At 44.1% G+C, this 21,123-nt stretch overlaps 3 protein-coding genes across 8 annotated transcripts in view; 1 reads left to right on the top strand and 2 right to left on the bottom strand.

The window, feature by feature from the left end:
* Window positions 1-4,707, bottom strand: part of fmt (phosphatase 6 regulatory subunit 1-like protein fmt) — a 53,979-nt gene extending 49,272 nt beyond the window's left edge. For all 5 annotated transcript variants that reach the window (XM_084583639.1, XM_084583638.1, XM_084583637.1 and 2 more), the window contains exons 1-3: window positions 3,792-4,707; window positions 2,373-2,440; window positions 1,559-1,638 (exon numbers count right to left, since the gene is read on the bottom strand). In XM_084583639.1, the coding sequence (XP_084439765.1) occupies window positions 1,559-1,638; window positions 2,373-2,432 (140 nt within the window). In that variant the 5' untranslated portion in view covers window positions 2,433-2,440; window positions 3,792-4,707. The remainder of the gene's footprint in view (window positions 1-1,558; window positions 1,639-2,372; window positions 2,441-3,791) is intronic.
* A 438-nt stretch (window positions 4,708-5,145) lies between these two features.
* Window positions 5,146-15,018, top strand: Vps2 (vacuolar protein sorting 2). The gene is made up of 5 exons (XM_084584870.1): window positions 5,146-5,357; window positions 5,830-6,011; window positions 9,812-9,991; window positions 11,235-11,365; window positions 13,483-15,018. Exons 2-5 carry the CDS (start codon window positions 5,844-5,846, stop codon window positions 13,664-13,666), a joined length of 663 nt encoding a protein of 220 aa, XP_084440996.1. The 5' UTR covers window positions 5,146-5,357; window positions 5,830-5,843; the 3' UTR covers window positions 13,667-15,018.
* A 1,968-nt stretch (window positions 15,019-16,986) lies between these two features.
* sip1 (septin interacting protein 1) overlaps window positions 16,987-21,123 on the bottom strand; it is a 32,628-nt gene continuing 28,491 nt past the window's right edge. Inside the window, exons 12-13 of one of the 2 annotated variants that reach the window (XM_084583690.1) lie at window positions 19,395-19,469; window positions 16,987-18,792 (exon numbers count right to left, since the gene is read on the bottom strand). In XM_084583690.1, the coding sequence (XP_084439816.1) occupies window positions 18,619-18,792; window positions 19,395-19,469 (249 nt within the window). In that variant the 3' untranslated portion in view covers window positions 16,987-18,618. The remainder of the gene's footprint in view (window positions 18,793-19,394; window positions 19,470-21,123) is intronic. The other variant, XM_084583689.1, reaches the window with a different exon arrangement.

Raw genomic sequence — 21,123 nt, forward strand, 5'->3', positions numbered from 1 at the left:
GGCACAAGTTCAACATACAAACACTAAATTTTTACACAACTCAGTCACAGAGCAAACTTTAAGAAACACCACAGTAAAAGAGGTTCGGTTCACTTTAACCCTACGGGTTTCTTTACCACGCACCAAGACCTTGATGCGCGGAAATTCTAGCTATTTTGCTGTATCACGATGCAGCAAATGGGGCTGGATACTGAGCCCTGGAACTTGTGCCGAGAAGCAGAATGCCATTAATGCTGAACCAGAGTGGCTTTGGTAAAAGGAGTGCTGCACCAGTACCCGAAAGGAGTCTCTTAACTTGTGTTCCACTAATGACCCGAAGGTAATCGCAGTTGTATATACTGCTTTCTCAAAGACTTAAATACACAAAATAGATCCCACTGACACATTCCAAAGCCATAGCTGGACACAAGCAATCACTTTTAACATTGTATGAAGTTTTGTCGCAGAGTCCCAGCCCCCTATTCAGGTCTACGTACATGAGTGGGGGAGTAGGGGAACCTCATTTATCGGTGGTATTAATAAAGTTTTCAATCAATCAATCAAAGCCATGCCAAGTCCGAGACCACTTGGCTCTAAGTGGGGCCTGTAACTATGGTGTTGAACCAATTACGGGAATGCCAAAATGTAATCACAGTAGTGCCATACAGTGCGTGATAATGATTCGACAAAGCCAAACAAACAAACAAACAATATGAAAAGCGTGGTTTTTCATAAAGGACATTTGCTTGTACCTGGGGCTAAGTACAGGCTCAGAGTTTGAGAATCCTGCCAGAAACAAAAACTTGTGCTATGTGATATGTCAAGCAGAATCTCAGAACAAAGTGAGAGAACCTACCATAGCCTTGGTGTGAAATTGAGTTGCACTGGAGCAAGTGTAATACCAGCGTCGTGCAGGCATTAGAAATAACACCAAGTAAACCTGGCACCGCAAGTTTTAATTGTAATCACGAGACAACAATAATATTACATTTGCACTTATTGACTTCGCTACAATCATTTTGCCCAATAAAATATCTTTCATTCCCACTGAGAGTACCACCATATTTCCTGTCAAAAGCAAATTTATTAATTTTACTCAGGCTAGGAAGGCTTATAGTATCTTCATTGTGAATGGAGAATAAGTGATGTTAGCAATGCTTGTCTAGTTCACATTCTACTCAAATATTTTATTTTTTATTGTGTCATTTCAATTCTTTCCTTTGTTCTGCCTCTATACCAACTTACATGCATTTACATGCATCGTTTCTTCAGGTTGCAAGCCTTGTCAAAGTTCTGCACGAGAAGACTTCTACATGTCACCTTTTGGAACTTTTTAACGACCATAGCACAAGGAAAAAAATATCAGATGCAAATTTATTTAACTTTTGGATGCATAATGCAAAATAAAATGGCTGCATTTTCAACATATTACGAAACAAAATCTTGGTGGATTGAATATTTCTGTAGACAATTCCCTCAAAACGGCCACTTAATGCTTTCATTGCGAGCAAAAGTGAAATGTACCACTGCACACAAGCTAGTGAAAGCACAGAAAATATGCCAGTACAATGCAACTCACAATTCTACCAGTCGCTTTGTTTGTGCCTTGCATTCTTGAAGAATGTCTTCTTCATCCATCAACTCCTTCAACGTCACATTCTTGAAAACAAAGAAACAGAGTACAGCAAATGTCATTGTACACTGCAATTTTTGCAACATTTCTACAGCAAAGCAAATTTCAGCTTTGCTGTAGCAAATTTCAGCAAATTTCAAAGCAAATTTCAGAAAACTATGTGAGTTCAATATAGGAAACATCATGCACACACGAGTGCATACATGCCACGAACTGAACCTGTAATGAATATGCATTACAAGAGATGTGCAATCAAACAGAGCAAGGACATGAATATGACAGGAAAAAAAATATACTGCACGTTCAGCTGCCCATAAAAAAAAACATTATAAACCACTAACGACAAAAGCAAGCTGCACTTTTTTACCCTTGCCTGGACCCTGATGAGCCTTGAGAGGCTCTGCCAATCACTGAATGTTTTTCAACGCAACTTTCCACAACATCAAGCAATTCTGAGGCACACAATTACAGGGCTACATCCTCAACAAATGCATGCCAGTAAAAAGCTGTTGCTTCTCAAAGCATTTGAGATTGCATTTCTGTGTCGAATGTGGCCATTCTGTCGACCTCCGGGTAATGAAACAAAAGACATCCAGCAGAATTATCACCTACATGCCCGTTCTATGGAACAGCCAACTACAAACATCCGGCTCAAAAATTGACAACATGGAGTATCATAACATGCCACTCCAAATGGTTTGCGTTTCGCCTGAACTTCAGACAGGTTAGCTGCTAACGCATTCGGTAAAAAAACACCAACCTCCTTGCCGAGCAGGGTTTCCACATGGGATGTGGTGATGAGGTTGAACTTCCAGAACATGTTGACAGCTTCAATATGCAAACAGAAAAAAAAGTAAATGATAAACTAGTTATTTTGTTAAGGACAAGCATGCTTTCTATACAGGGTGAGAGCATTGCACATTTTCTCAGCCGACAGCCGTAGACTTTGTGAGCCTTTCCATACCTGCGCATGTTCGTTCACATCACATCACGATTCACATCAGTACACAAAGTTTCACAAGCTGATGGCAGCCCTACAAAACATAAGGGCAACCTTGACCTATCTGGATGGTACACAACATGACTGTGCTCCTACGTGCCTGTCAACCATGGTGCAAGAGTGCGGTAAGAACAAGGTAAAGTTGTGCATAGACTGGTCTGGTTGCCCTAACCTCTCGTAGGGCTGCAGAAACTTGTGAGACAGAGTAAAGTAAACGTAAATATAGTATGGTATTATATGTAGGGTACGGTTTAATGTCCCAATGTGACCCAATTGTAAGGGATGCCGTAGTGGAGGGCTCTGGACTAATTTGTACCACCACTGGGGATCTTCTATGTGCACTGACATCACGCAGCACATGGATGCCTTTTGTGAACAATGATTAACTATTAACTTCACATTACGTGTTTATACACTTAAGTACGGCACACTCACTTCTTTTAATGCAAAATGTAACAGACAGCTACAGCAATGCAATTTCATTAGTTTCAACCCATAATCCGTGACCGTAACTGTTAAGCATACGAAAAATGACAAAAGCCAGAGTACAAAAGGTACCCATTTCGTGGTCAATAACTTGCTTCAAGCGCAATTTATCGCGAAACCCACCTCTAGCCACTGATGGGTAGGCACACAGTAATTCGCTTGGCACTAGACTAGTCGCGGCTTTCCACATGGTAATACACACGCTCGTAGACGACCACCATACAACACGCGAGGCGCGCACTTCCTCGGAGTCTTTCCCTTCTACTAATATGAGTACAGGGGCGGACCACAGCTTATTTTTCTTTTTTTCGCTCTTTAAAAAGATCGCTGATAAGAGCGAATAAACGACACACCACTACGAGCACTGACGGCAAAAACCCAGAACTGGTTAACGAACGCGGGAAGAGGTACCCGTTGGCGGTGCCAGGGCATAAAATAGCTCAGCCGATTTTGCTTTATATACCCAACGTTAGCGGCACAAGGCGCGATGTCCTATGATGTCACTTGGGGTAGCTGTCACTCCTTCGGGACAACACAAAGTTGAGAGTGGCGGGAGTCGGACTATTGCGACAAAGCTCAAACGGGTGATAAGATTAGGGGCGGGCACGCCTGATATCTGCGCAGAAGGTTGATTTCCCTTTTCTTTCTTTAGTGCCGAACAAAAAGAAGCAGTTTTGGACGCGGATTACTTACCTGGTCTTGGAGTCTGTTCTGGTTAAGAGTACGGCGAGTGAGCTGGATGCGATGGCGGTATCCTGCTAACACAACGAACCGAGGTTGTTACGTCGCATGTGTCGAAAGTAGAAAAATGTGCCCACGGCTCAGCACCGAGGAGTCCAAAGCTTCACAGTGAGTCTAAAGGTTTTAACGCAACCCCAAGACAACTTCGCTGCAATGACAGCTCTCGAAAGTAGCTCACGAACACATTTCTCCCTTTCTTCTTGTCCGATCACAGAGCGTCTCCGGAACACTGGATACGAGCGTCAGTTCTCGGTCAACGAACAACCGACACTCGCGCTAGTTTCTCCGTACTTTTTTATGCATCTAGTTTAGGCCTACAAAAACTGCCGCTCACACTCGAAAAGAAATAAATACAAAAAAAAGAGCGCAATCGAAAGAGCGCTTCACAAACACTAACGCACGCACGCACTGAGTGAGCTGTGGTAGTGGCGATTTCTTGGGAGTCGGAGAGGTTGGGGGAGGGTGTCGATTCTTCGTCGCACCACGCTTACGCTACGACCCGGTCGTCAGCGAAAGCTACGAAAACGACGCAGTCTCGGGAACAGCGTGTTTAGCACGGCTATGAGAACAAGCCTATCGTAATTTGGCATGAGAAGCAATGACTTGAGGCGCCGCGGCATCCAAGCGATCGGTCAGCGCTAACACCTGCTTAAGGTTTAACGGGCTTAAGCGTTACAGTTGTAGGGCACCGACGGAGGTGCTCGGATGGGACGAACCGTTCTCGGAGCGGCGTAGCGAGGCGCAGAGCGTCGAATCAACCGTCCACTCGCGGCCGAACATCTTGTCAGGCTGTTTGGTAGAAAAGCGGAGCACAGAGCACGGTCCAAAATGGCAGCCAGTGAATGTCGCTCGCACAATGTTTTTGGCACAAAGTGGGGTACGCGAGAACAAACATTTTTTGCCTTTCTGCATTGTTCTTTTTCTGTCGCTACCCGTTCCTATGCGCTGCGTTTGTGTAGGTTGCTGAATCAAAAGCACTCTTTTTTTTTTTAATTAGCGTCTGTAGCGAAATTAATCGATGATTTCTTGGCGGTCGTAATTAATGCCCCTTACGGTTTCTTACAACCACATCATGTTGATAAAAACTCGCGCAGTACAGGCAGTACAGGTCATTGCTACTTTGAATGTTTGTGAAAAAAACACGAGAAGGGCGTGTACTATTTCAAAGACACGTTTCTTTACTAGATGTGCACTGTATTTCTGGTTCTTCCGAAGCAGCGTGTGCGAAACTGTAGAACCGCGCTCACAGTTGGTTGCGCTTCTCAGCTGGTCACTGTGGTTGGTCATGATAGCCACCATAGTCATGATGCAACCGAAAGTTGTCCATACTCTATGAGGTAGTGATATCATATTGTGATATCGCTCGGGCAGTGGGCACGGCAGGAGCCCGTTCTTGCGAGTCGTATATTTGTTAAAGCGCCAGTGTTTCTTTGCTTGATGCCAAGCACTGTCACTGCCCACTGATTTGTCTCATGTGAACCTTCTTGGACATTTCTTCAAGCCCAGTGAAAAACCCAGGTGAAGATTCCTTTTCTGCGGTGCAGTTTGTTCATGATGCTGTGCACTCGTCCGCTTTGACAGTGCTGTTGTTGTGTGAATCGTGTGAAGTTTGGACGCGTAGTTTCACTTGTGTCGATAATTTTCATATGATCACATTTGTCTAGGTAACTTAAGGCACGCCATCGTCCTGGTGAGTAATGGCGAAGAGCGCGATAGTTCGCGTTCTTTAGATTATGGGAAGTGTAATCCTGTGTCGTGTGTAATCGTGTGACAATGACATGTGTCGTGTTTCACACTAGCTGTAGCAAAAAAAGATGAAAATGTGTGTTTAGTACCACGTTTGTCGTGATGTATGCCGGCGAGCCACTTTCAATGTTCGTTGTTACGATTTCGGACAAAGCGGTCACTGTCATAACGCTTCGATTATACTTTGTTTCTACGTCCTCATGTGATGGATGCCTGAGTTGGAGTGCTTCATATTTGGTTGCAGCTTAGAAAACAAAGATGGAGTGGCTCTTTGGTCGCAAGAAGTCGCCAGAGGAGATGCTTCGGCAAAACCAGCGGGCTCTCAACAGAGCCATGCGGGATTTGGACAGGGAGCGTGCAAAGATGGAACAGCAGGAAAAGAAGATCATCATGGACATCAAAAAGATGGCCAAAGAGAATCAGATGGTAGATAAACTTTGCATGATTCAGGAGGCTAGTGGGCTGCTGGCCAATGATGTTTCATTCATTGTTTTGTTCGGAACTTAATTCTATTTGAAGTTTCACTGCCCAGCCTACCACTGTTCAGGCAGTGCTTCTCAGCCACTCTTGATTTGTTGATGCCCTATGAATGACGTGAATGTGTTTTGCTGTTACCTGTTTTAGTGCACAGTCTAGTCAAGCCATTGAAACCTACTAGTATGCACATACAGAAGTGCTAATTTTGTTCAAATAAGAGACTTCAGAAGAGGCAGGAGGTAATGCACCCTTCCGTCTCCCTGTCTATTGCCATCTCTTTGTAGCCACATCAAATTTCTGACAAACGCTTCAATTCTAGGACATTATCAGTGTAAAGAACAATATGGAAGCTAGTTGGCTTTGTATTTGTAGCCTGTCATAAAGCTCTTTCTTCAAGTTACCTAAACCATTCATGTCCCTCTCCCCCAAGAAAGTCATTTGTTAGCTAACCCTAATTTATGAGCTTAACAACATTCGAAAATGTGCACAAAACCGTCTTACTGCTGTTGATCACTCTTCTTGGGTTCATCTTTATAGAGCTGCCACGTTTGTTTTAAGTTTTATAGGCATTAAATAAATATACCTTCGAAACTATGCAGGAAAAGAAAACTTTTAACAAAAAATTGAAATCTTTAACAAAAACACCAAGTAAATAAATATTGAAAGTTCCAGAATCTCTACTTCAAAGAATTCATACATATATATATATATATATATATATATATATATATATATATATATATATATATATATATATATATATATATATATATATATATAGGGAGGGGGTTGAAGCTCGAATGGGTCCGGTAGGGCATTAGGGTGCCTCGATGTAGCGCGCCGCCGTACAGGGTGGAGACACCGCCTTCGACAGCGCCATGTTGGGGCAAGCTCAGATACGGCGGGCTATGGAGCGTTGGTCCGATTTCTTGTTCAGCACGCGCTTGCGCTAGCAAGCTCAACTGTGTACCGTTTTTACACACATACTCGCAATCCTGGGCGCTTTTTTGCTCGAAAAAAAATGTGAAAGCAACTACTGCTTGCTAGCATGCGTAGTTCTAAGAGGAAATTATCAAATTGCAGATGGTAAGCATTTACTCTTTCGCCGTCACGGACGTTCAAATGCGGTTATTTTGACGACTGGCTGTTTTATAAAGCAATGCATTTTGCACTGCCGGACATGAATGAGTTTATGAGGTGCATAACATTCAATTGCGTCTATTGCTATAGATCAGCAACCATGTGTACGTTTCAGGGAGCCGTATATCGAAATTAATTTGTATCGCAATGGCCCATCGCAAAACGTAGAAAAGACATAGCAAAAAACGATGCATAAATCAACCTTTGACACGTGTCGCATGATGATGCACAGGGCATTTTATTCCAAAATAATCCTCATTAAGACTTTGAAGCTGATTTTAGATGCACGCCTAGGAGACATCCTTTAATAAAAGTTGGCGCCAGCTACAGTTTTGATGTCGTACCCATCATTCGATTTTTCTGGCTGACTTAGCCAACTGAAGTAAATGCGCAAGCGCATCGTCCCAAACCGCTCTAACAGTCTGTTCATAAGCTTTGGGTATCCCGCGCAAAAATTTTTACACGCAATCAAACAATGTCGGGACAGCTGTTGATTTGAGGAGCCACCGTTCATACACTGTGTTTGCCCTCGAACTGGCGATAAAATGAGATAGGCGACGAAACAGTCATTTTGCGTATTTTGTAGTGTGCACGCAAATGAAATACTAAAAACATTATGGAAGCAATGCGATATTTACATGTACGATCGCAAAATTTTTCCATGGATGCCAAACCAGCGACTGCACTAATTCGGGTGTCAGGCGGTCAAATTTAGTTTCACCTAAATTTGGCTTAACCTCCGACGAGTACTTGCGGTGACAACAGGATGTGAATATCGCCTCGCGATGCGTAATTATAATACAGGGAAGGAAAAGCTGCATTCGGGATGAACTGTTGTACTGCGCAAGAACCTTGCTTCCTCACGACCGCTTTCACAAGATGATGCCGCTACACCTTCCAGCTCACGAGAGCAGTTTCTTTGAGACTTGTCGAGCTGCCAATCATATTCTTAAAACGACCTAATTTTCGTGAGAACCCAACTTTTTATATTATTGCGAATTTTAAAAACCTCGCGTAAAACTGCTCCTGTGTATAATTAAAAAAGAACGGCTTCTGGGGACCTGTTATCTCGGTTTCGCGAAATATTGTACTATCGATAAGCCCACTTGCCAAATTCCAGCGTGGCCAACTCACGGGGTGTTTTTTTTTTTTTTTTTCGACCAAAATGATTGTTACAAACTGCGTCTCACTTCCTACTCTGTCGTGAGATGACATGCCATCCGTCGCTCTCCAATGTATTATTTCCCGAGAAGAACAGAGGAAATGTAATCTGTGTGAATCTGAAGCCTCGGCGGTTGCCACCAGCTTTCAAGATCGAGTGTAAAGGGGAGCGATCGAAAGGGCACAATGGTGCATTCCTTTGACAAATACCAGGCTCGACCTTTTTCACATGTTCTTGGTGCGGCTATGAACACAGAAAGGCAGATCCTCAACAACAGATATTATTGTGTGACACTACGCGTATGATACTAAAGTCGAGTGTCACTCACTTAAAGTTACACTAAATTTCCCCGAGTGACTACAACATAAGCAGACGCAATTGTCCATATATTTAGTTTATAAGCCCTCACGTACGCTGAAAATTCAAAATTTACACTTTAAAACACAGCGCGCTACTCGCGGTGCCAGGCAATGCGATGCTTCGACCTGCTTTAACGTTGAAGAAGGCAGACCAAAATCTGTTGCGCACAATGCTAGATGGGGAAGCCAAAAACCGCACAAAGCTCGTGATTACAAGCAGATGGGTGAAGCGGCGTGAGATAACGTAATTCCAAACATAAGTGCGTAACTGCTTTGGGCGAGTACAAAAATATCTTTTAAAACGATTTCGTATAAACAGATACAGACCGCAAGAAAGACGACACGCGCACATACGCAAGCGCTTGTGTGTGTCATCTTTTTAGTGGTCTGTGTCTGCGCTAGACCTTTTTACACGATTGAAATGCACCTATTTGCTCAAAAAAATTATGAATTCATAAAAGAAGCACAGGTATTGTGGCTTACTTCGCAGTCGTCACGCTTCACTTTCGCGTCCCATACATTTCTCCGTCTCTTATCCCATGAAGAACGAAACATCTGGCTCCTTTTTTTTTCTTTTTTTCTGAGCCAGCACACAATGGAACACAACAGCCTAGCATGCTAGTTTTCGCGACTGAACACAGTTCAATCGCCCAGCACCCAGCACACAGCGCAACCGCTTCGGACACTCCGCAGCAACGGCCCGAAGCGACTTGCCCCAAGATGGCGAGCGCGGCGGCACGAGGCATGCCAAAGGGTGTCACCACCCTGTACGGCGGCGCTGGTATCGAGGCACCCTAGTAGGGCATAAACTTGAGGTGACACACGGTGGGAAAAACAACACTTTAATCCGACTTTTCGGCCGGGGTCCGGCCTTTGTCAAGGAATGACATTTCTTGACAAAGGCCGGACCCCGGCCGAAAAGTCGGATTAAAGTGTTGTTTTTTCCACCGTGTGTCACCTCCTATAAGTATATATAAATATTAAACTGTAATATATATCCTGCAGGAATGTTTATTTTTGCCTCTCTTCTTTTGTTGATGTCAAGGATGTTGGTTCACGTGGAACTATAATAAAACAAAATCTTGCAGGATGCTGTGAAAATCATGGCACGTGACCTGGTTCGAACGCGACGCCAGGTCAAAAAGTTCATCCTCATGCGGGCCAACATTCAGGCAGTGTCGCTGAAGATCCAGACGCTGCGGTCCCAGAATGCCATGGCGCAGGCAATGAAAGGTGTCACACGTGCCATGCAAAACATGAACAGACAGGTGAGTGGTGGACCCCATCTAAACTAGCTCTAGCTGTACGTAGACAAAAGGAGACATTGACTCGGGACGACTGCTGTTCAAGCAGATGCAAATTTGGTTTTCGGGTACATTTTTCCAAAGGGTTTGTCTGCATGGAATTTTTCATTTGGCATGGAGAGTGTATGTCATATGAACGTGCGAGTTGCCATCATTTGTCACTAGTAAAACGTAAATTTGTCTTGTGTGTTTCTCTCGATGGAAATGTCAGCTTTAGGAAGGCTGCTTCCCAGCACTCACTGTAGTAACCTGTAAATAAAAAGGACATATAGCAGCTTGGCTTCCTATATCTATGTAGTTTCCTTCTGAATAGATAATGGAGACATTTTGGTCGAAATCAAAAACAAGTGGGCATGGGCAGCGCAGGTAATGTGAGTGCAGGATAACCGATGGTGGTAGATGGTAATGGTCTGGATTCCAAAAGAAGTTAAGCATAGCAGGAAGCAGCAGAAAGTTAGGTGACAGGATGAGATTAGGAAGTTTGCATGATTAAGGTGGTTGCAACTGGAAGAGGACAGGGTTATTCTTAGAAACAGGTGAGGCCTTTGTCCTGTAGTGGGCATAGACGGGCTGCTACTGATGCTGAAGTAATGAGGGACACTAATTTGGACATTGGATTCGAAGGGAAGGAAAACGTAGTAGGGGGCAGCAGAAAGTTAGGTGGGCAGATGAGGTCAAGTAGAGGCAGCTAGCACAGGACCAGGCTAATTGGAGGAATATGGGAGAGGCCTTCGCCCTGCAGTGGTACAGTCGGGACGGTGGTGATGGTGGCGTTAAAAAATGCACAACTGCCCTTATCCTTTGTGTTAGCGTTTTGTCATGCATAGGCTTAAGTACATGTCGAGTATCTTTGTACTGCAGTGAACAAAAGTGAAATGTCTTGTTCAGCCAAGGGACGCGTCTGAGTCAAATTGGAATGAGGTGCTCTGGTAGTTCCAAATTTATATGCTGCTGTCTTGAGTGGTGTGATGGCGTAGTAGTCGGGTGCCTTGCTTTCAAGAATTGTGTGCGACACTACTTTCTATGGACTTTCAGTGCTCTCATTCTGTTCTTTTGTTGTTTTTTTACGCATAGTGTGTGCAATTGCTGACTAAGCTGGATGTCACAGGTTTACGACACACAGCTGTGGGTACAGGAAACGCATGGGTGCTGTCAGGGTCCACAGCAATGTGATAAGTGACCGGTGCGACTGTTACTCTGTCTCCAGCTGAACCTGCCGCAGATACAGAAGATCATGCAGGAGTTTGAGAAGCAGTCCGAGATCATGGACATGAAGGAGGAGATGATGAACGATGCCATCGATGATGCGATGGGCGACGATGAGGATGAAGAGGAGAGGTCAGTGGCAGCCGGTCTTACTCTCTTATTTTAATCATTGGAGCTGTCTTTTTTCTTTTTGCTGCTGCTGCTACTGCCAGGGTGGCCTATATGGATTTAGGAGCTGTCCTGTTTAAAAATGAAGAGAAAGGGAGGAATTCCAAACTAATCCATAATATTTTAATGATTTGTGTGCCAGATCATGACAAAAATAATTGAATGAAGTATTTTTGTGACATTTGAAGTATGAAAGTGCTTGTAATTGAGTTTAAATAGGCCTATTGCTGAGAGTCATAATTAGCAATATGTATAAGGTTGCTGCTCTTGTCTTGACCTTTCATTTATATCTGAGAAAAGGGTGCGACTGCTTGCTAGCATCGTCTTCATCATAATGCCTCCAATTCAAAGCTCACTGATGTGCATATCTGAATAGGTTGCTCAAGGCAGTGGTGGAACTGCTGCACCAATTGTGCCAAACTGTGCCAAATCAGAATTCATGCTACATGCTGCTACAAAATAGATTTTTTGCCTACTTCTGCTCCACGCCTGCGCCAAAAGTCACTGAATAACTCTGCTGGCAGCGAAACAGAACTGTCGCAAAACCAAAGCAAAAGAACGAAAGCAAAAATTGCGAACGCTAGGAATTGGCACTCACTCTACATCCCCGCGCATCGCGCCTTTTGACTGAGCAGTACGCCCCCTAGAGGAAGAAAAAACTCTCCACCCAGAACCCGCAAAAAATGTTCTTCCCCCTTTCCCTCCAATCAGCATGGGTTTTGAAAGAAAAAAGCGCCTCGACGTTGCAAGGACACCCAGAAAAGAGGTCAGAATAAGGAAGGGGTACAGGAAAAGATCAGGCTGGCCAGGAATATGAGCACCAATTCTGAGCTGCTTTTCTGAAAAGGCATGAAGTCTAAAAAATTTTGCAGACGTTGATAGTGGACAAATCATTCTGAAGAATGGACAGGAAAGACTTGCAGCGGCACTGTCCAGGCTGGAGTCATCAAAGCAAGAGAAGAAATAGTGCCTTAATGTTAGTTTTAAGAAACTGCAGTTCTGAATTTCTACAGGGAGTTTCTATATTAAGACAGCTAGCTACCTTCTTTCCAAGGCTGCAGTGTTTATAGTGTTGTTGCATATCTCGTTATGCCTTCCCTCTGAATAAAAATGGCCTTGTGTTTAGCAAAACCTTCTGTTTGCTTAATTTAGGGCTTGGTAAAGAAAGAACAGCACTTAAACTACATTTGAGCTTGAAGCTTGTTTTTGCATGGCTATGTTGTTATAAACATTGTTATAAGAATTGGGTTCCAGAAATAAAACAAGCCTTCTTTATTTAAACGTCTCGAGATTTGACATTTTGCTAGACGACTTTTTTTTTTTTTTTTCTGCTACAAAATGCCATTTTTCCTGCTACAAAACTTGAAATTTCCGCTACAAACTGCGATTTCTTCAGCTACAGAAGTTGCTACAAGAAGCCAGTTGCGAGTTCCACCACTGTCAAGGTTTTGTTATTTCATGGTTTAATTGGCTCACAGCAGAGCTAAACCAGCCGTGGCTGACCAGGCTGGTTGGAGCCAGAGCTTTGATATAATAGGGGAAAGAAATTATCATTTTAATGCATATGTTCATAGGCAGCATGCAAGAAATGCTGCTGTATAGTTGAACCATGCTGTCAAGAGCACGAACGCTGCTCTGAGAATATAAGTGCTTCATTTCATCTGACCTCATGTCTGTTTTCTTTAGTTATTTTAACAATGCTGTATTTCAGATTGGCTAGAAAGTCGCTGAAGCCCTCCACTGCTGTGTCCTGCATAGCCCGAGCTGCTTTGTGACATTAAACCGCGTAAACCAGGCAGTTGCTGAAACACACACAGTTAACATGTGTACTTGGATCTGTAGATTTATGAATGATTTATAATAGATTGATTGTACAATATAATAGTGATCAACTGGTTAAGTCAACTAATAGGTCAGTAAATCATTTGATTGATTGACCAGTCAATTTGTTAACCAGCTAATGCTAGATCTATTGGCTGATCAACCCATTAGTCATTCATTATGATCAATCAGGACGATGTGGATGTACTTCTCATTTAGGAGTCTCTTAATGTTTTTTTTTTTTTCTTGCTCTCTGTCAGTGATGCCATTGTTAACGAAGTTCTGGACGAGTTGGGTCTCCAGCTGTCCGAGAAACTAACGGACCTTCCAGAAGCCGGCGGCTCGCTCAGTGCAGGGCCCCAGAAGGGCAAGGCGGCTCCCGCTGCTGTCACCGATGCAGACGCCGACCTCCAAGCTCGGCTTGAAAACTTGCGGAGAGAGTAGTTGGTCCTCCATCCACCAGGGGGCATCATTTCTTAAATTGTATAAAAGGAACATTTGCCTGCCGAGGATGCGGTATTGGCGTTTGCAGAAAGCGCACTTTGAGCCTTTTGGATGTAAGGAGTTATGTTTAAGCCCGTGTTGTTTTTGTTTGCCCATTGCTACTGCCACAATAGACAATTAAGATGTTAATTGAAAGGAGTCAGGCCACAAGCTGATATTTAAGGGGTTCCCAGCCTTACTGGCTGTCCCAGGATTTAATTTTGGAGCTTCCTAGTAAATTCAAGTACTTTACTCTGAAACGAACCTGAAATAATATGTTGGACATTGTCACTGCATTTCACTGAGCTGTAATTACTAAATGGTTGTGAAAATTCGATTAGGGAATGCAGTGAATAGGGTTGCATTAAAAACTTGCTTGGTTTGCATCAGCAAGAGCCAAGGTTTGTTAAATTTTAATTGTCGCTACGTTGTAAATACCAGACGTCCCTTGCGGACTGCAAGTTTATCTTTTACTGAACCTTTAGTATTTGGCTTGCACTGCTTTGGCACATAGTGGAGTTGTTAATGTACAGCGATATTCACAGTGCATTTCCATTACAACTCAAGAAGGAATGCAGAAGCATAGTGGAATTTCCGATAGGCTGCAAAGGTTTTAATATATGTGGTGCATCCTGTGCAGTCATTTCGCGGTTGCTTGTGCACATTTGTTGTAATATATATTAAAACTGCTTTACCTGGTCAGCAGGGGAGATCTTGTTTTGCTGGTATTTTCCTGCGTGTCTTTATGTTAACAGCTGTTAGCAAGAGGAATCAGCGGTATTTGTGATGTTGACACGTCTTCCGTCTGCACTGCGCAGGAGACTTAAAGAGGTAAGGATAGTAGAGAAGTGACAGGGGGGGGGGGGGGGGCAAAAGCTATGGCATAAAAAAGAAATATGTAGGTGTGGGCCTTTGCATTTGCAATGCAGTGCCACACAAGAGGGCGCTGCACTGCGTGTTGTTGTTGTTCTCCTCTAATTTGATGGCACATACCCACACAGGGGGATCGGCCAAGAATTGGGGTGCAGAGATATTAGATTTTGAGATGTATAACTACATCGCAAAAATAAATAAAAACAAATGCTAGGGAATAGAGAAGGAAATGTAAATATGAAAAACCAAAATAAAAAAGTAAATACTAACGTACGCAGTTGGAGAATAGTAAGATTTATATGTACAGATTAAAACTTCAAAGCATATTAGCAAGGTAGACGTTTTGTTTCTATTGAGAAGTTTTGAATGGCGTTAAAAACAGGCCTGTGGCTGTACCCAAGCATGGTGGCACCGAACGATAATAAAATTTGGCTGCTCAAATTAAGAGACCCAGCTGTTGTAACGGCTTCTCTAAATACCGTTTTCTCATCATGGTAAAACGGCGGAAAAATATCAAGAAATGATCTATTGTTTCGGGTTCCCCGCAGAATGCGCAGACAGGAGAAAGCGCCAGACCAGACATGTGCATATAGAAATTTAGGGGCAGAATACGACAGCGTAGCCTGGTTAGAGAGACCTGTCTGCCTTGATTGACAATTTCCTATTCCAGGAATACTCGAGATGCAGGTAGTCATCCGATGATAAAATAGATCCAGACTGCGTGCTTAATAAGGCACGCCGCCGAAATCGTGCTGCTGTTATGTACGCTGTTATGTACGCTGTACTGCGTGTAAACCGAAGTCCGACCGTTGCAAAGGGCATGACTGTGACATATCATCATCAGCTGTGGAAAGAGCAAGCTTGGCGCTAGAGGTTGCTGCTTGGCAGAGTAGCAAAAGATGAAGTGTTAAGGTTTTTAGACTAAAGGTAAGGGAGAATTGGGGAGGTGTAGCGCCAAGTGGTTAGGAGCGAAGAAAACGCGTAATTCCGTCTTCTCAACGCAACTTCTTTCTCCTCACTGGTTGCCTCTCAGCTGGTTAAACGGCGATTGTTACCGAGATATGTGTCTGAACGCAATCTAAAGGTAATGTACTCACTGAAGGCCATAAATGGTTACGGTGAAGGTAGTGACACAGTGAAGTGTCATGCCGTCACTTCGTGGCTCTGTTCACGGCTATTAAGAATTAAAAACATCACATAATGCAACCTAAAGGGCCCAGGCAAGATCTTAGTAGCTTAATTTAACGTTGTAATTTAAAAACAAATTAGAAAAAAAGTTGCACTACAGCATTTGAACAGATGTTTTATTTGCTTAGTGGTCAGGTAAGTAGTATCAATCCGTTGCGCCACTGAAGCAACAACTGCGGCAGGCTTTAAATGCGCTCTTATTCATTTTTACAATATTTCCGCTATCTGTCGCCAGGTGACGCTGCTCAGAGGACCCTACCGTTCAGAGAACGGAATCACGCGAAGATAATGCCACATTTACATAGATGCAGATAGATGGCGGTCATTGGATACGGGCTCCTGACCTCTTCTGTTGAGCTCAAGCTTGCGGTGCCTCCACTTGCTTGTGTGTGGAGATGCAGTGATACTATGGTGTAGAACAGCACCATGACGAGTGGCTCGTTGACAGTTGCGCAACCGCTCACACTTGCACAAATTTGCAGCACTCGCACTTATATCCACTCACATTGTAACAACTATTGACTCACACTCTCGTAGAGTCGCTCACATTCACTCACGCAACTACTCGTTCACACTTATTACGTTCACTCACTCAAGTCCACCTGCACTTATGTCTGTACTCAACCATTTGCTGACATTCCCAGCCTATACGCCATGTACTGGGGCACAGTTGTAGTAGACCACTATTGCCGGCTATTTTCACCTATTCGCATTTGCTTTCAGAGAAGCTCTTTCTGCCAGTGGTTGTGACTGCTTTTCTGCTCGCCCCTGTCGCTATATTGCATTAAGGGGACATAACCCCGAGTCCATGGCAGTGACGTAGACATCAAGGAGTAGGCAAGAAGGAAGCACTGTACTGGAAAGGCAGAGCATGGAGAGATCTGGCAGCTGCGACTTGGCAAAAAAAAAAAAAAAAAGTTTATGTTCAAAAAGACAGTTTCACTGTTGATGGACACCTCACCTGCACTATGAGAGGAGAGAAAAAGAGGTAAATGTTAGTAGCTCTGTGCCACTTTTGACCACCTGGCATTCTCAAATGTGTGGAAAAAAAGGTACACTTCCCCATAAAGGAAACCATCGCAGTGTGTTTCATCAAGTGGCCACGGCACAACATAATGTGTCTCATTGGGTAATCTCATTTTAGCACAGTACTATAAACCTTTCTTTAGCACACTTTGCTTAGCTGCTCACATTTCAGTAACAAGATCAGCAATAGAAGTTTTTTGGGGTGTACCACAGCGCTTTATTAATCCTTTACAGCAGCATTTTACTCATCCTCGAAATGGTTTGTCAGTAGTAAAATGAAAGTTCAAGTTTGTTGGGAAACTGCTTAAAGCAAGATATGAAATTTTGATGCAGTCCTGCTTGAATATCTGACTGGCTCTCTCATTGGCATTCTTTTAACTTATTGATAAATCATATGTACTTATTGTAGAAAGCAAGATTACCACCACCAACCTTAGTCCAGACCTGCAGTTTAGCATTTTACGTCAACTGACGCCATAATTTCATCAAAACCACAAATTTTTCTGTAACCGCTTTGTGGAAGTTTTCTTATTTTATGTGGCCACGTGGTTGAATTCAGGTAAATAGCATTTTATTTGTTCCCATTTATGTAGATATTTAAATTTTTGGGCAAGCAGGTATATATGTGAAATACATATAACTTGATGTGATCAATGCACTGTGGACGTGTAGGTTCTGCTGCAGGTTTTGAAACTGTTGTCTTACAATGCAACAGCAATGTAAGGCACAAAATTAACCAGTGGAAATATGCCCCTCATTCCCTAGGCCAAAGCAAAGCCTCTGAAAAAAGGAACAGCTGATGAACGTGCTTTGGGAAGAGAATTTATTTACAGTGCACTTTCCACATAATACTCTACTTGCACTCGCAAAGATGAGTGCAATTTACAAGCTTGGAGGCCATACAGTAGTTGATGTGTCACGTTATGCGTCGTGCAAGTCTGCACACGAAATGACATTTCAACGACAAAAATTGCAAATTACGATTGTAGACATATGTACATTTGTGGCGTTCATCCGTAATACCACCCGCAGACAGCAAACCTAAGTGACGTCAAGCCCTCTGCAATTACGCCCTTTAAAAAAGGGGACTTTTGTCATGGGTCTGAAAAACAGACTTCCTCTTTAGACAAATCATTTCAATCTTTGGCCGTCTGCTAGGCTGAGAAAACCATAAGACCCAAGCGATGACCTAGTTGGGTCATAATACAGACCTCAATCCTCCTGCCAAACAAGACATCCATTCACCAGCTGCCAAATTATGATAAATAAATTAACCATATAAGCAACTAAGGAAGAATCTAGCAGCAGACACATCGTAGCAATGGTAACAGGCACAAATTTTGAAGACTTCCACTCTGCACACGTGCCTGTTGTTGGAACCACCATGTCTGTGCAACAGCTTTGTCGTCACAAGTATGAGTTTCAAGATGCAGCAATAGCTGGTATAGTTGAATGAAGATGAGAACAGCAGTGTAGGAGCCATTCCTGTAAGCTGTTTGCAACTATCGAAGGCTCGTCGGGAACAACCTGCGATTGTATCTTACAATATGGGTGGTTTGAGCTGGCGGCATGTAGCAAAGTAGATGTGATCACCCTTCAGTGCTGACGCAAACAAGAGCTCCATTGTTACTACATTCGTTGTCACAAGCGTCACGAATGCTATCACAGGTTGTGACGCCGTCACGTGGTCATGGCGAGGCCTGTGCTGCGTCACCAAAGTGATATGAACACGTGATAAACGCAGTGGAGCAATGCTGTCCCCAATCAACCACTGCTGCGGTAACGCAAAAGCATCACAACCGTGACACAAGCCACATGCAGCAGAGTCAACCAGCCATGTCGAGCAGGGACTGCAGAGACGTCGGCACCCAAGTCTTGCCGTTGAATACAAAAATGACGTTGCGATCCAGGTAGAGCATCACGTGACCCAGCCGGTAGACCTGTTTGCCCTCTTGGAACCGGTGTGCCATGGGGACAAACAGCAGATTTTTCTCCTGGGCCTGAAAACATCATGCACAACACAGGCAAAATATGTAACTAGGTTGAACCTAGTCAGTAAAATGTTCATATTAACCTTCCAATTAAGCACCCCCCCCCCTTGAATACCCCCGAATAGAATCCCCCTGGCCAAAGACATTGACAGGTTCTCGCAATGTTATGGTCAATCCCCCCCACGCGAAATTGCAGGTAAATGGCAGGTGTGTCTATAAACTGGGATTAGCCAAGACATTGTAATAACTAGATGACACCATTGGTTGAAGGACTTCCTCTGAGGAGTTCCTCTGAAGGGGTTCCTCGAGTTCCGTCTGACTGTAAGCACCTACGGTACCGCTGGTGGCAAGCTAGGATAATTTATATATATATTGAAGAAAAAGGAGATGCTCCATAATTTGCGTGGCATATATTAAATTAATGGATGAAATTTTCAGCAAAGAGAGGTGAATTTCAAATAAGGAGCCGCACATAGAGATCTGGCACGCGTGTTTTGTCAACTGCTCAACAGTGTACCACAGTGCATGCAATATCATAAATGTGTACCCTTTGCATGGCGGTGTAATGCGTGCCACAGCCTCGGCGTGGCGTGTCAACGATGCTTACTCACCCTCTGCTCGATGAGTTCCTTGAATGTCATCTGTGCATTGGCTGGAGTTGTGGAGCTTCGTATAGTCGGCATGTGCTAGGGGCAGAGAGAAAAAAAAAAAGAAATTAGTTACGGCGATTTCAAATAAGTCTACGGCAGCCACATCTCTCTCGGCACGCTACAAGGCCCAAATAGTTAAAAATGAACCATGGACAGACACTGGAAGGAAATGGCTCGCATATAAAGGAGCTGATGACTGTATGTTACAGCGATGAAAAGGGCTGCTAAACTGCTATTAATCACATGCAGCCCACCTTTCTTTTTAGAGAAAGCTAACATCAGTTTATGGGGAGAATTTGCAGAGAAAAAAAAAGTTTTGGCAAATTTTCCATGTAAGAATTCGCACACCAGTCCACCTGCCTGAATGTCTACACGTTCATAATCACCACAAGGATGCAGTGTAAAAACCCGCGTATAATACGAGTTTTTTTTCCAACTTTCAGCGTTCCAAATTTCCGCCTCGTATTATTTGCGGATCCCAACCAAAATGTCAAAGTTTTGCGAGAAGTTTTGGTTTCGTTGTTGCCGCGTGGCTACGGCTTGGCTTTGTTATCGATGTGCGGCTACGGCTTGGCTTCGTTGCCCTAACGTGGCCGCACCCCGCAGTGGCCACGACGTCGAGGTGTCGTCTCTTTGTTGTTGAGTCGTCGAGTGCGCACAGCATCAGCGCATGTGCTCTCGTGCAAACCACGGTTCGCGAAAAAGTGCACGCTTTTTTCTTTAAGTGAACGAGCAGGATGCCAGGGTCTCGGAAACAGTACTCGGCTGCTTTTAAGAGAAAGGTGATTTTAGTTGCTGAAAACATCGGCAACAGTGCGGCCGGGAGGCAGTTTGGCGTCACCGAGGGAAGCATTCGCGGATGGCGACGACAGAAAGAAGCCCTTTTCGCGTGCAAGGGAATGCGAAGAAGCTTTCGCGGGCCAAAGAATGGCGCATTCCCGGAAATTGAACTCGCTCTGACGGAGTTCGTACGAGAACAGCGAGCATCGCATCTAGCTGTGAGCGTAGAGCTTATGCAAGCAAAAGCTAGGGAGCTTGCAAGGGAAAAGGGAATTCCGAGCTCCGCCTTCAAAGCAAGCAAGCACTGGATACATCGCTATATGTGCCGTGCTGGATTCTCGCTACGCCGGCGAACCTCGATTTCACAAAAGCTGCCCGAATCCTTCGAAGAGCTGCTGGTGGCTTTTCAGCGCCACGTGATTTCTTTGCGAAAGACCAAAAACTTTCAGCTGGGGCAAATAGGCAATGCTGACCAGACGCCGGTTTACCTGGACATGCCATCGCCCCTCACCGTCCATGAGAAAGGCTCTAAACAAGTTTGTATCCGGTCTACTGGAAACGAGAAGACGCGGGTTACAGTCATGCTATCGTGCACGGCAGACGGCCGCAAGCTCCCGCCCTATGTCATCTTCAAGCGCAAGACAATGCCGAAAGGTGAGGAGCTGCCGAAGAATGTCATCGTGAGATGCCACGAAAAAGGTTGGATGAACGAGGATCTTGTCCTCGACTGGGTGAAGTCAGTGTGGTGCAAACGGCCCGGTGCACTGTTGTCCTTTCCATCCATCCTCGTGCTGGACGCGTTTCGTTGCCATTTGGCCGACTCGGTGAAAAGGCTGCTAAGCGACTGCCGCACAGAACTTGTTGTGATTCCGGGTGGGATGACCTCACAACTTCAGCCTCTCGACGTTTG

This window comes from Amblyomma maculatum, chromosome 11 (assembly GCF_055883805.1).
Source record: "Amblyomma maculatum isolate TAMU_Amacu chromosome 11, ASM5588380v1, whole genome shotgun sequence".
In the NCBI taxonomy this organism is placed as follows: Eukaryota; Metazoa; Arthropoda; class Arachnida; order Ixodida; family Ixodidae; genus Amblyomma; species Amblyomma maculatum.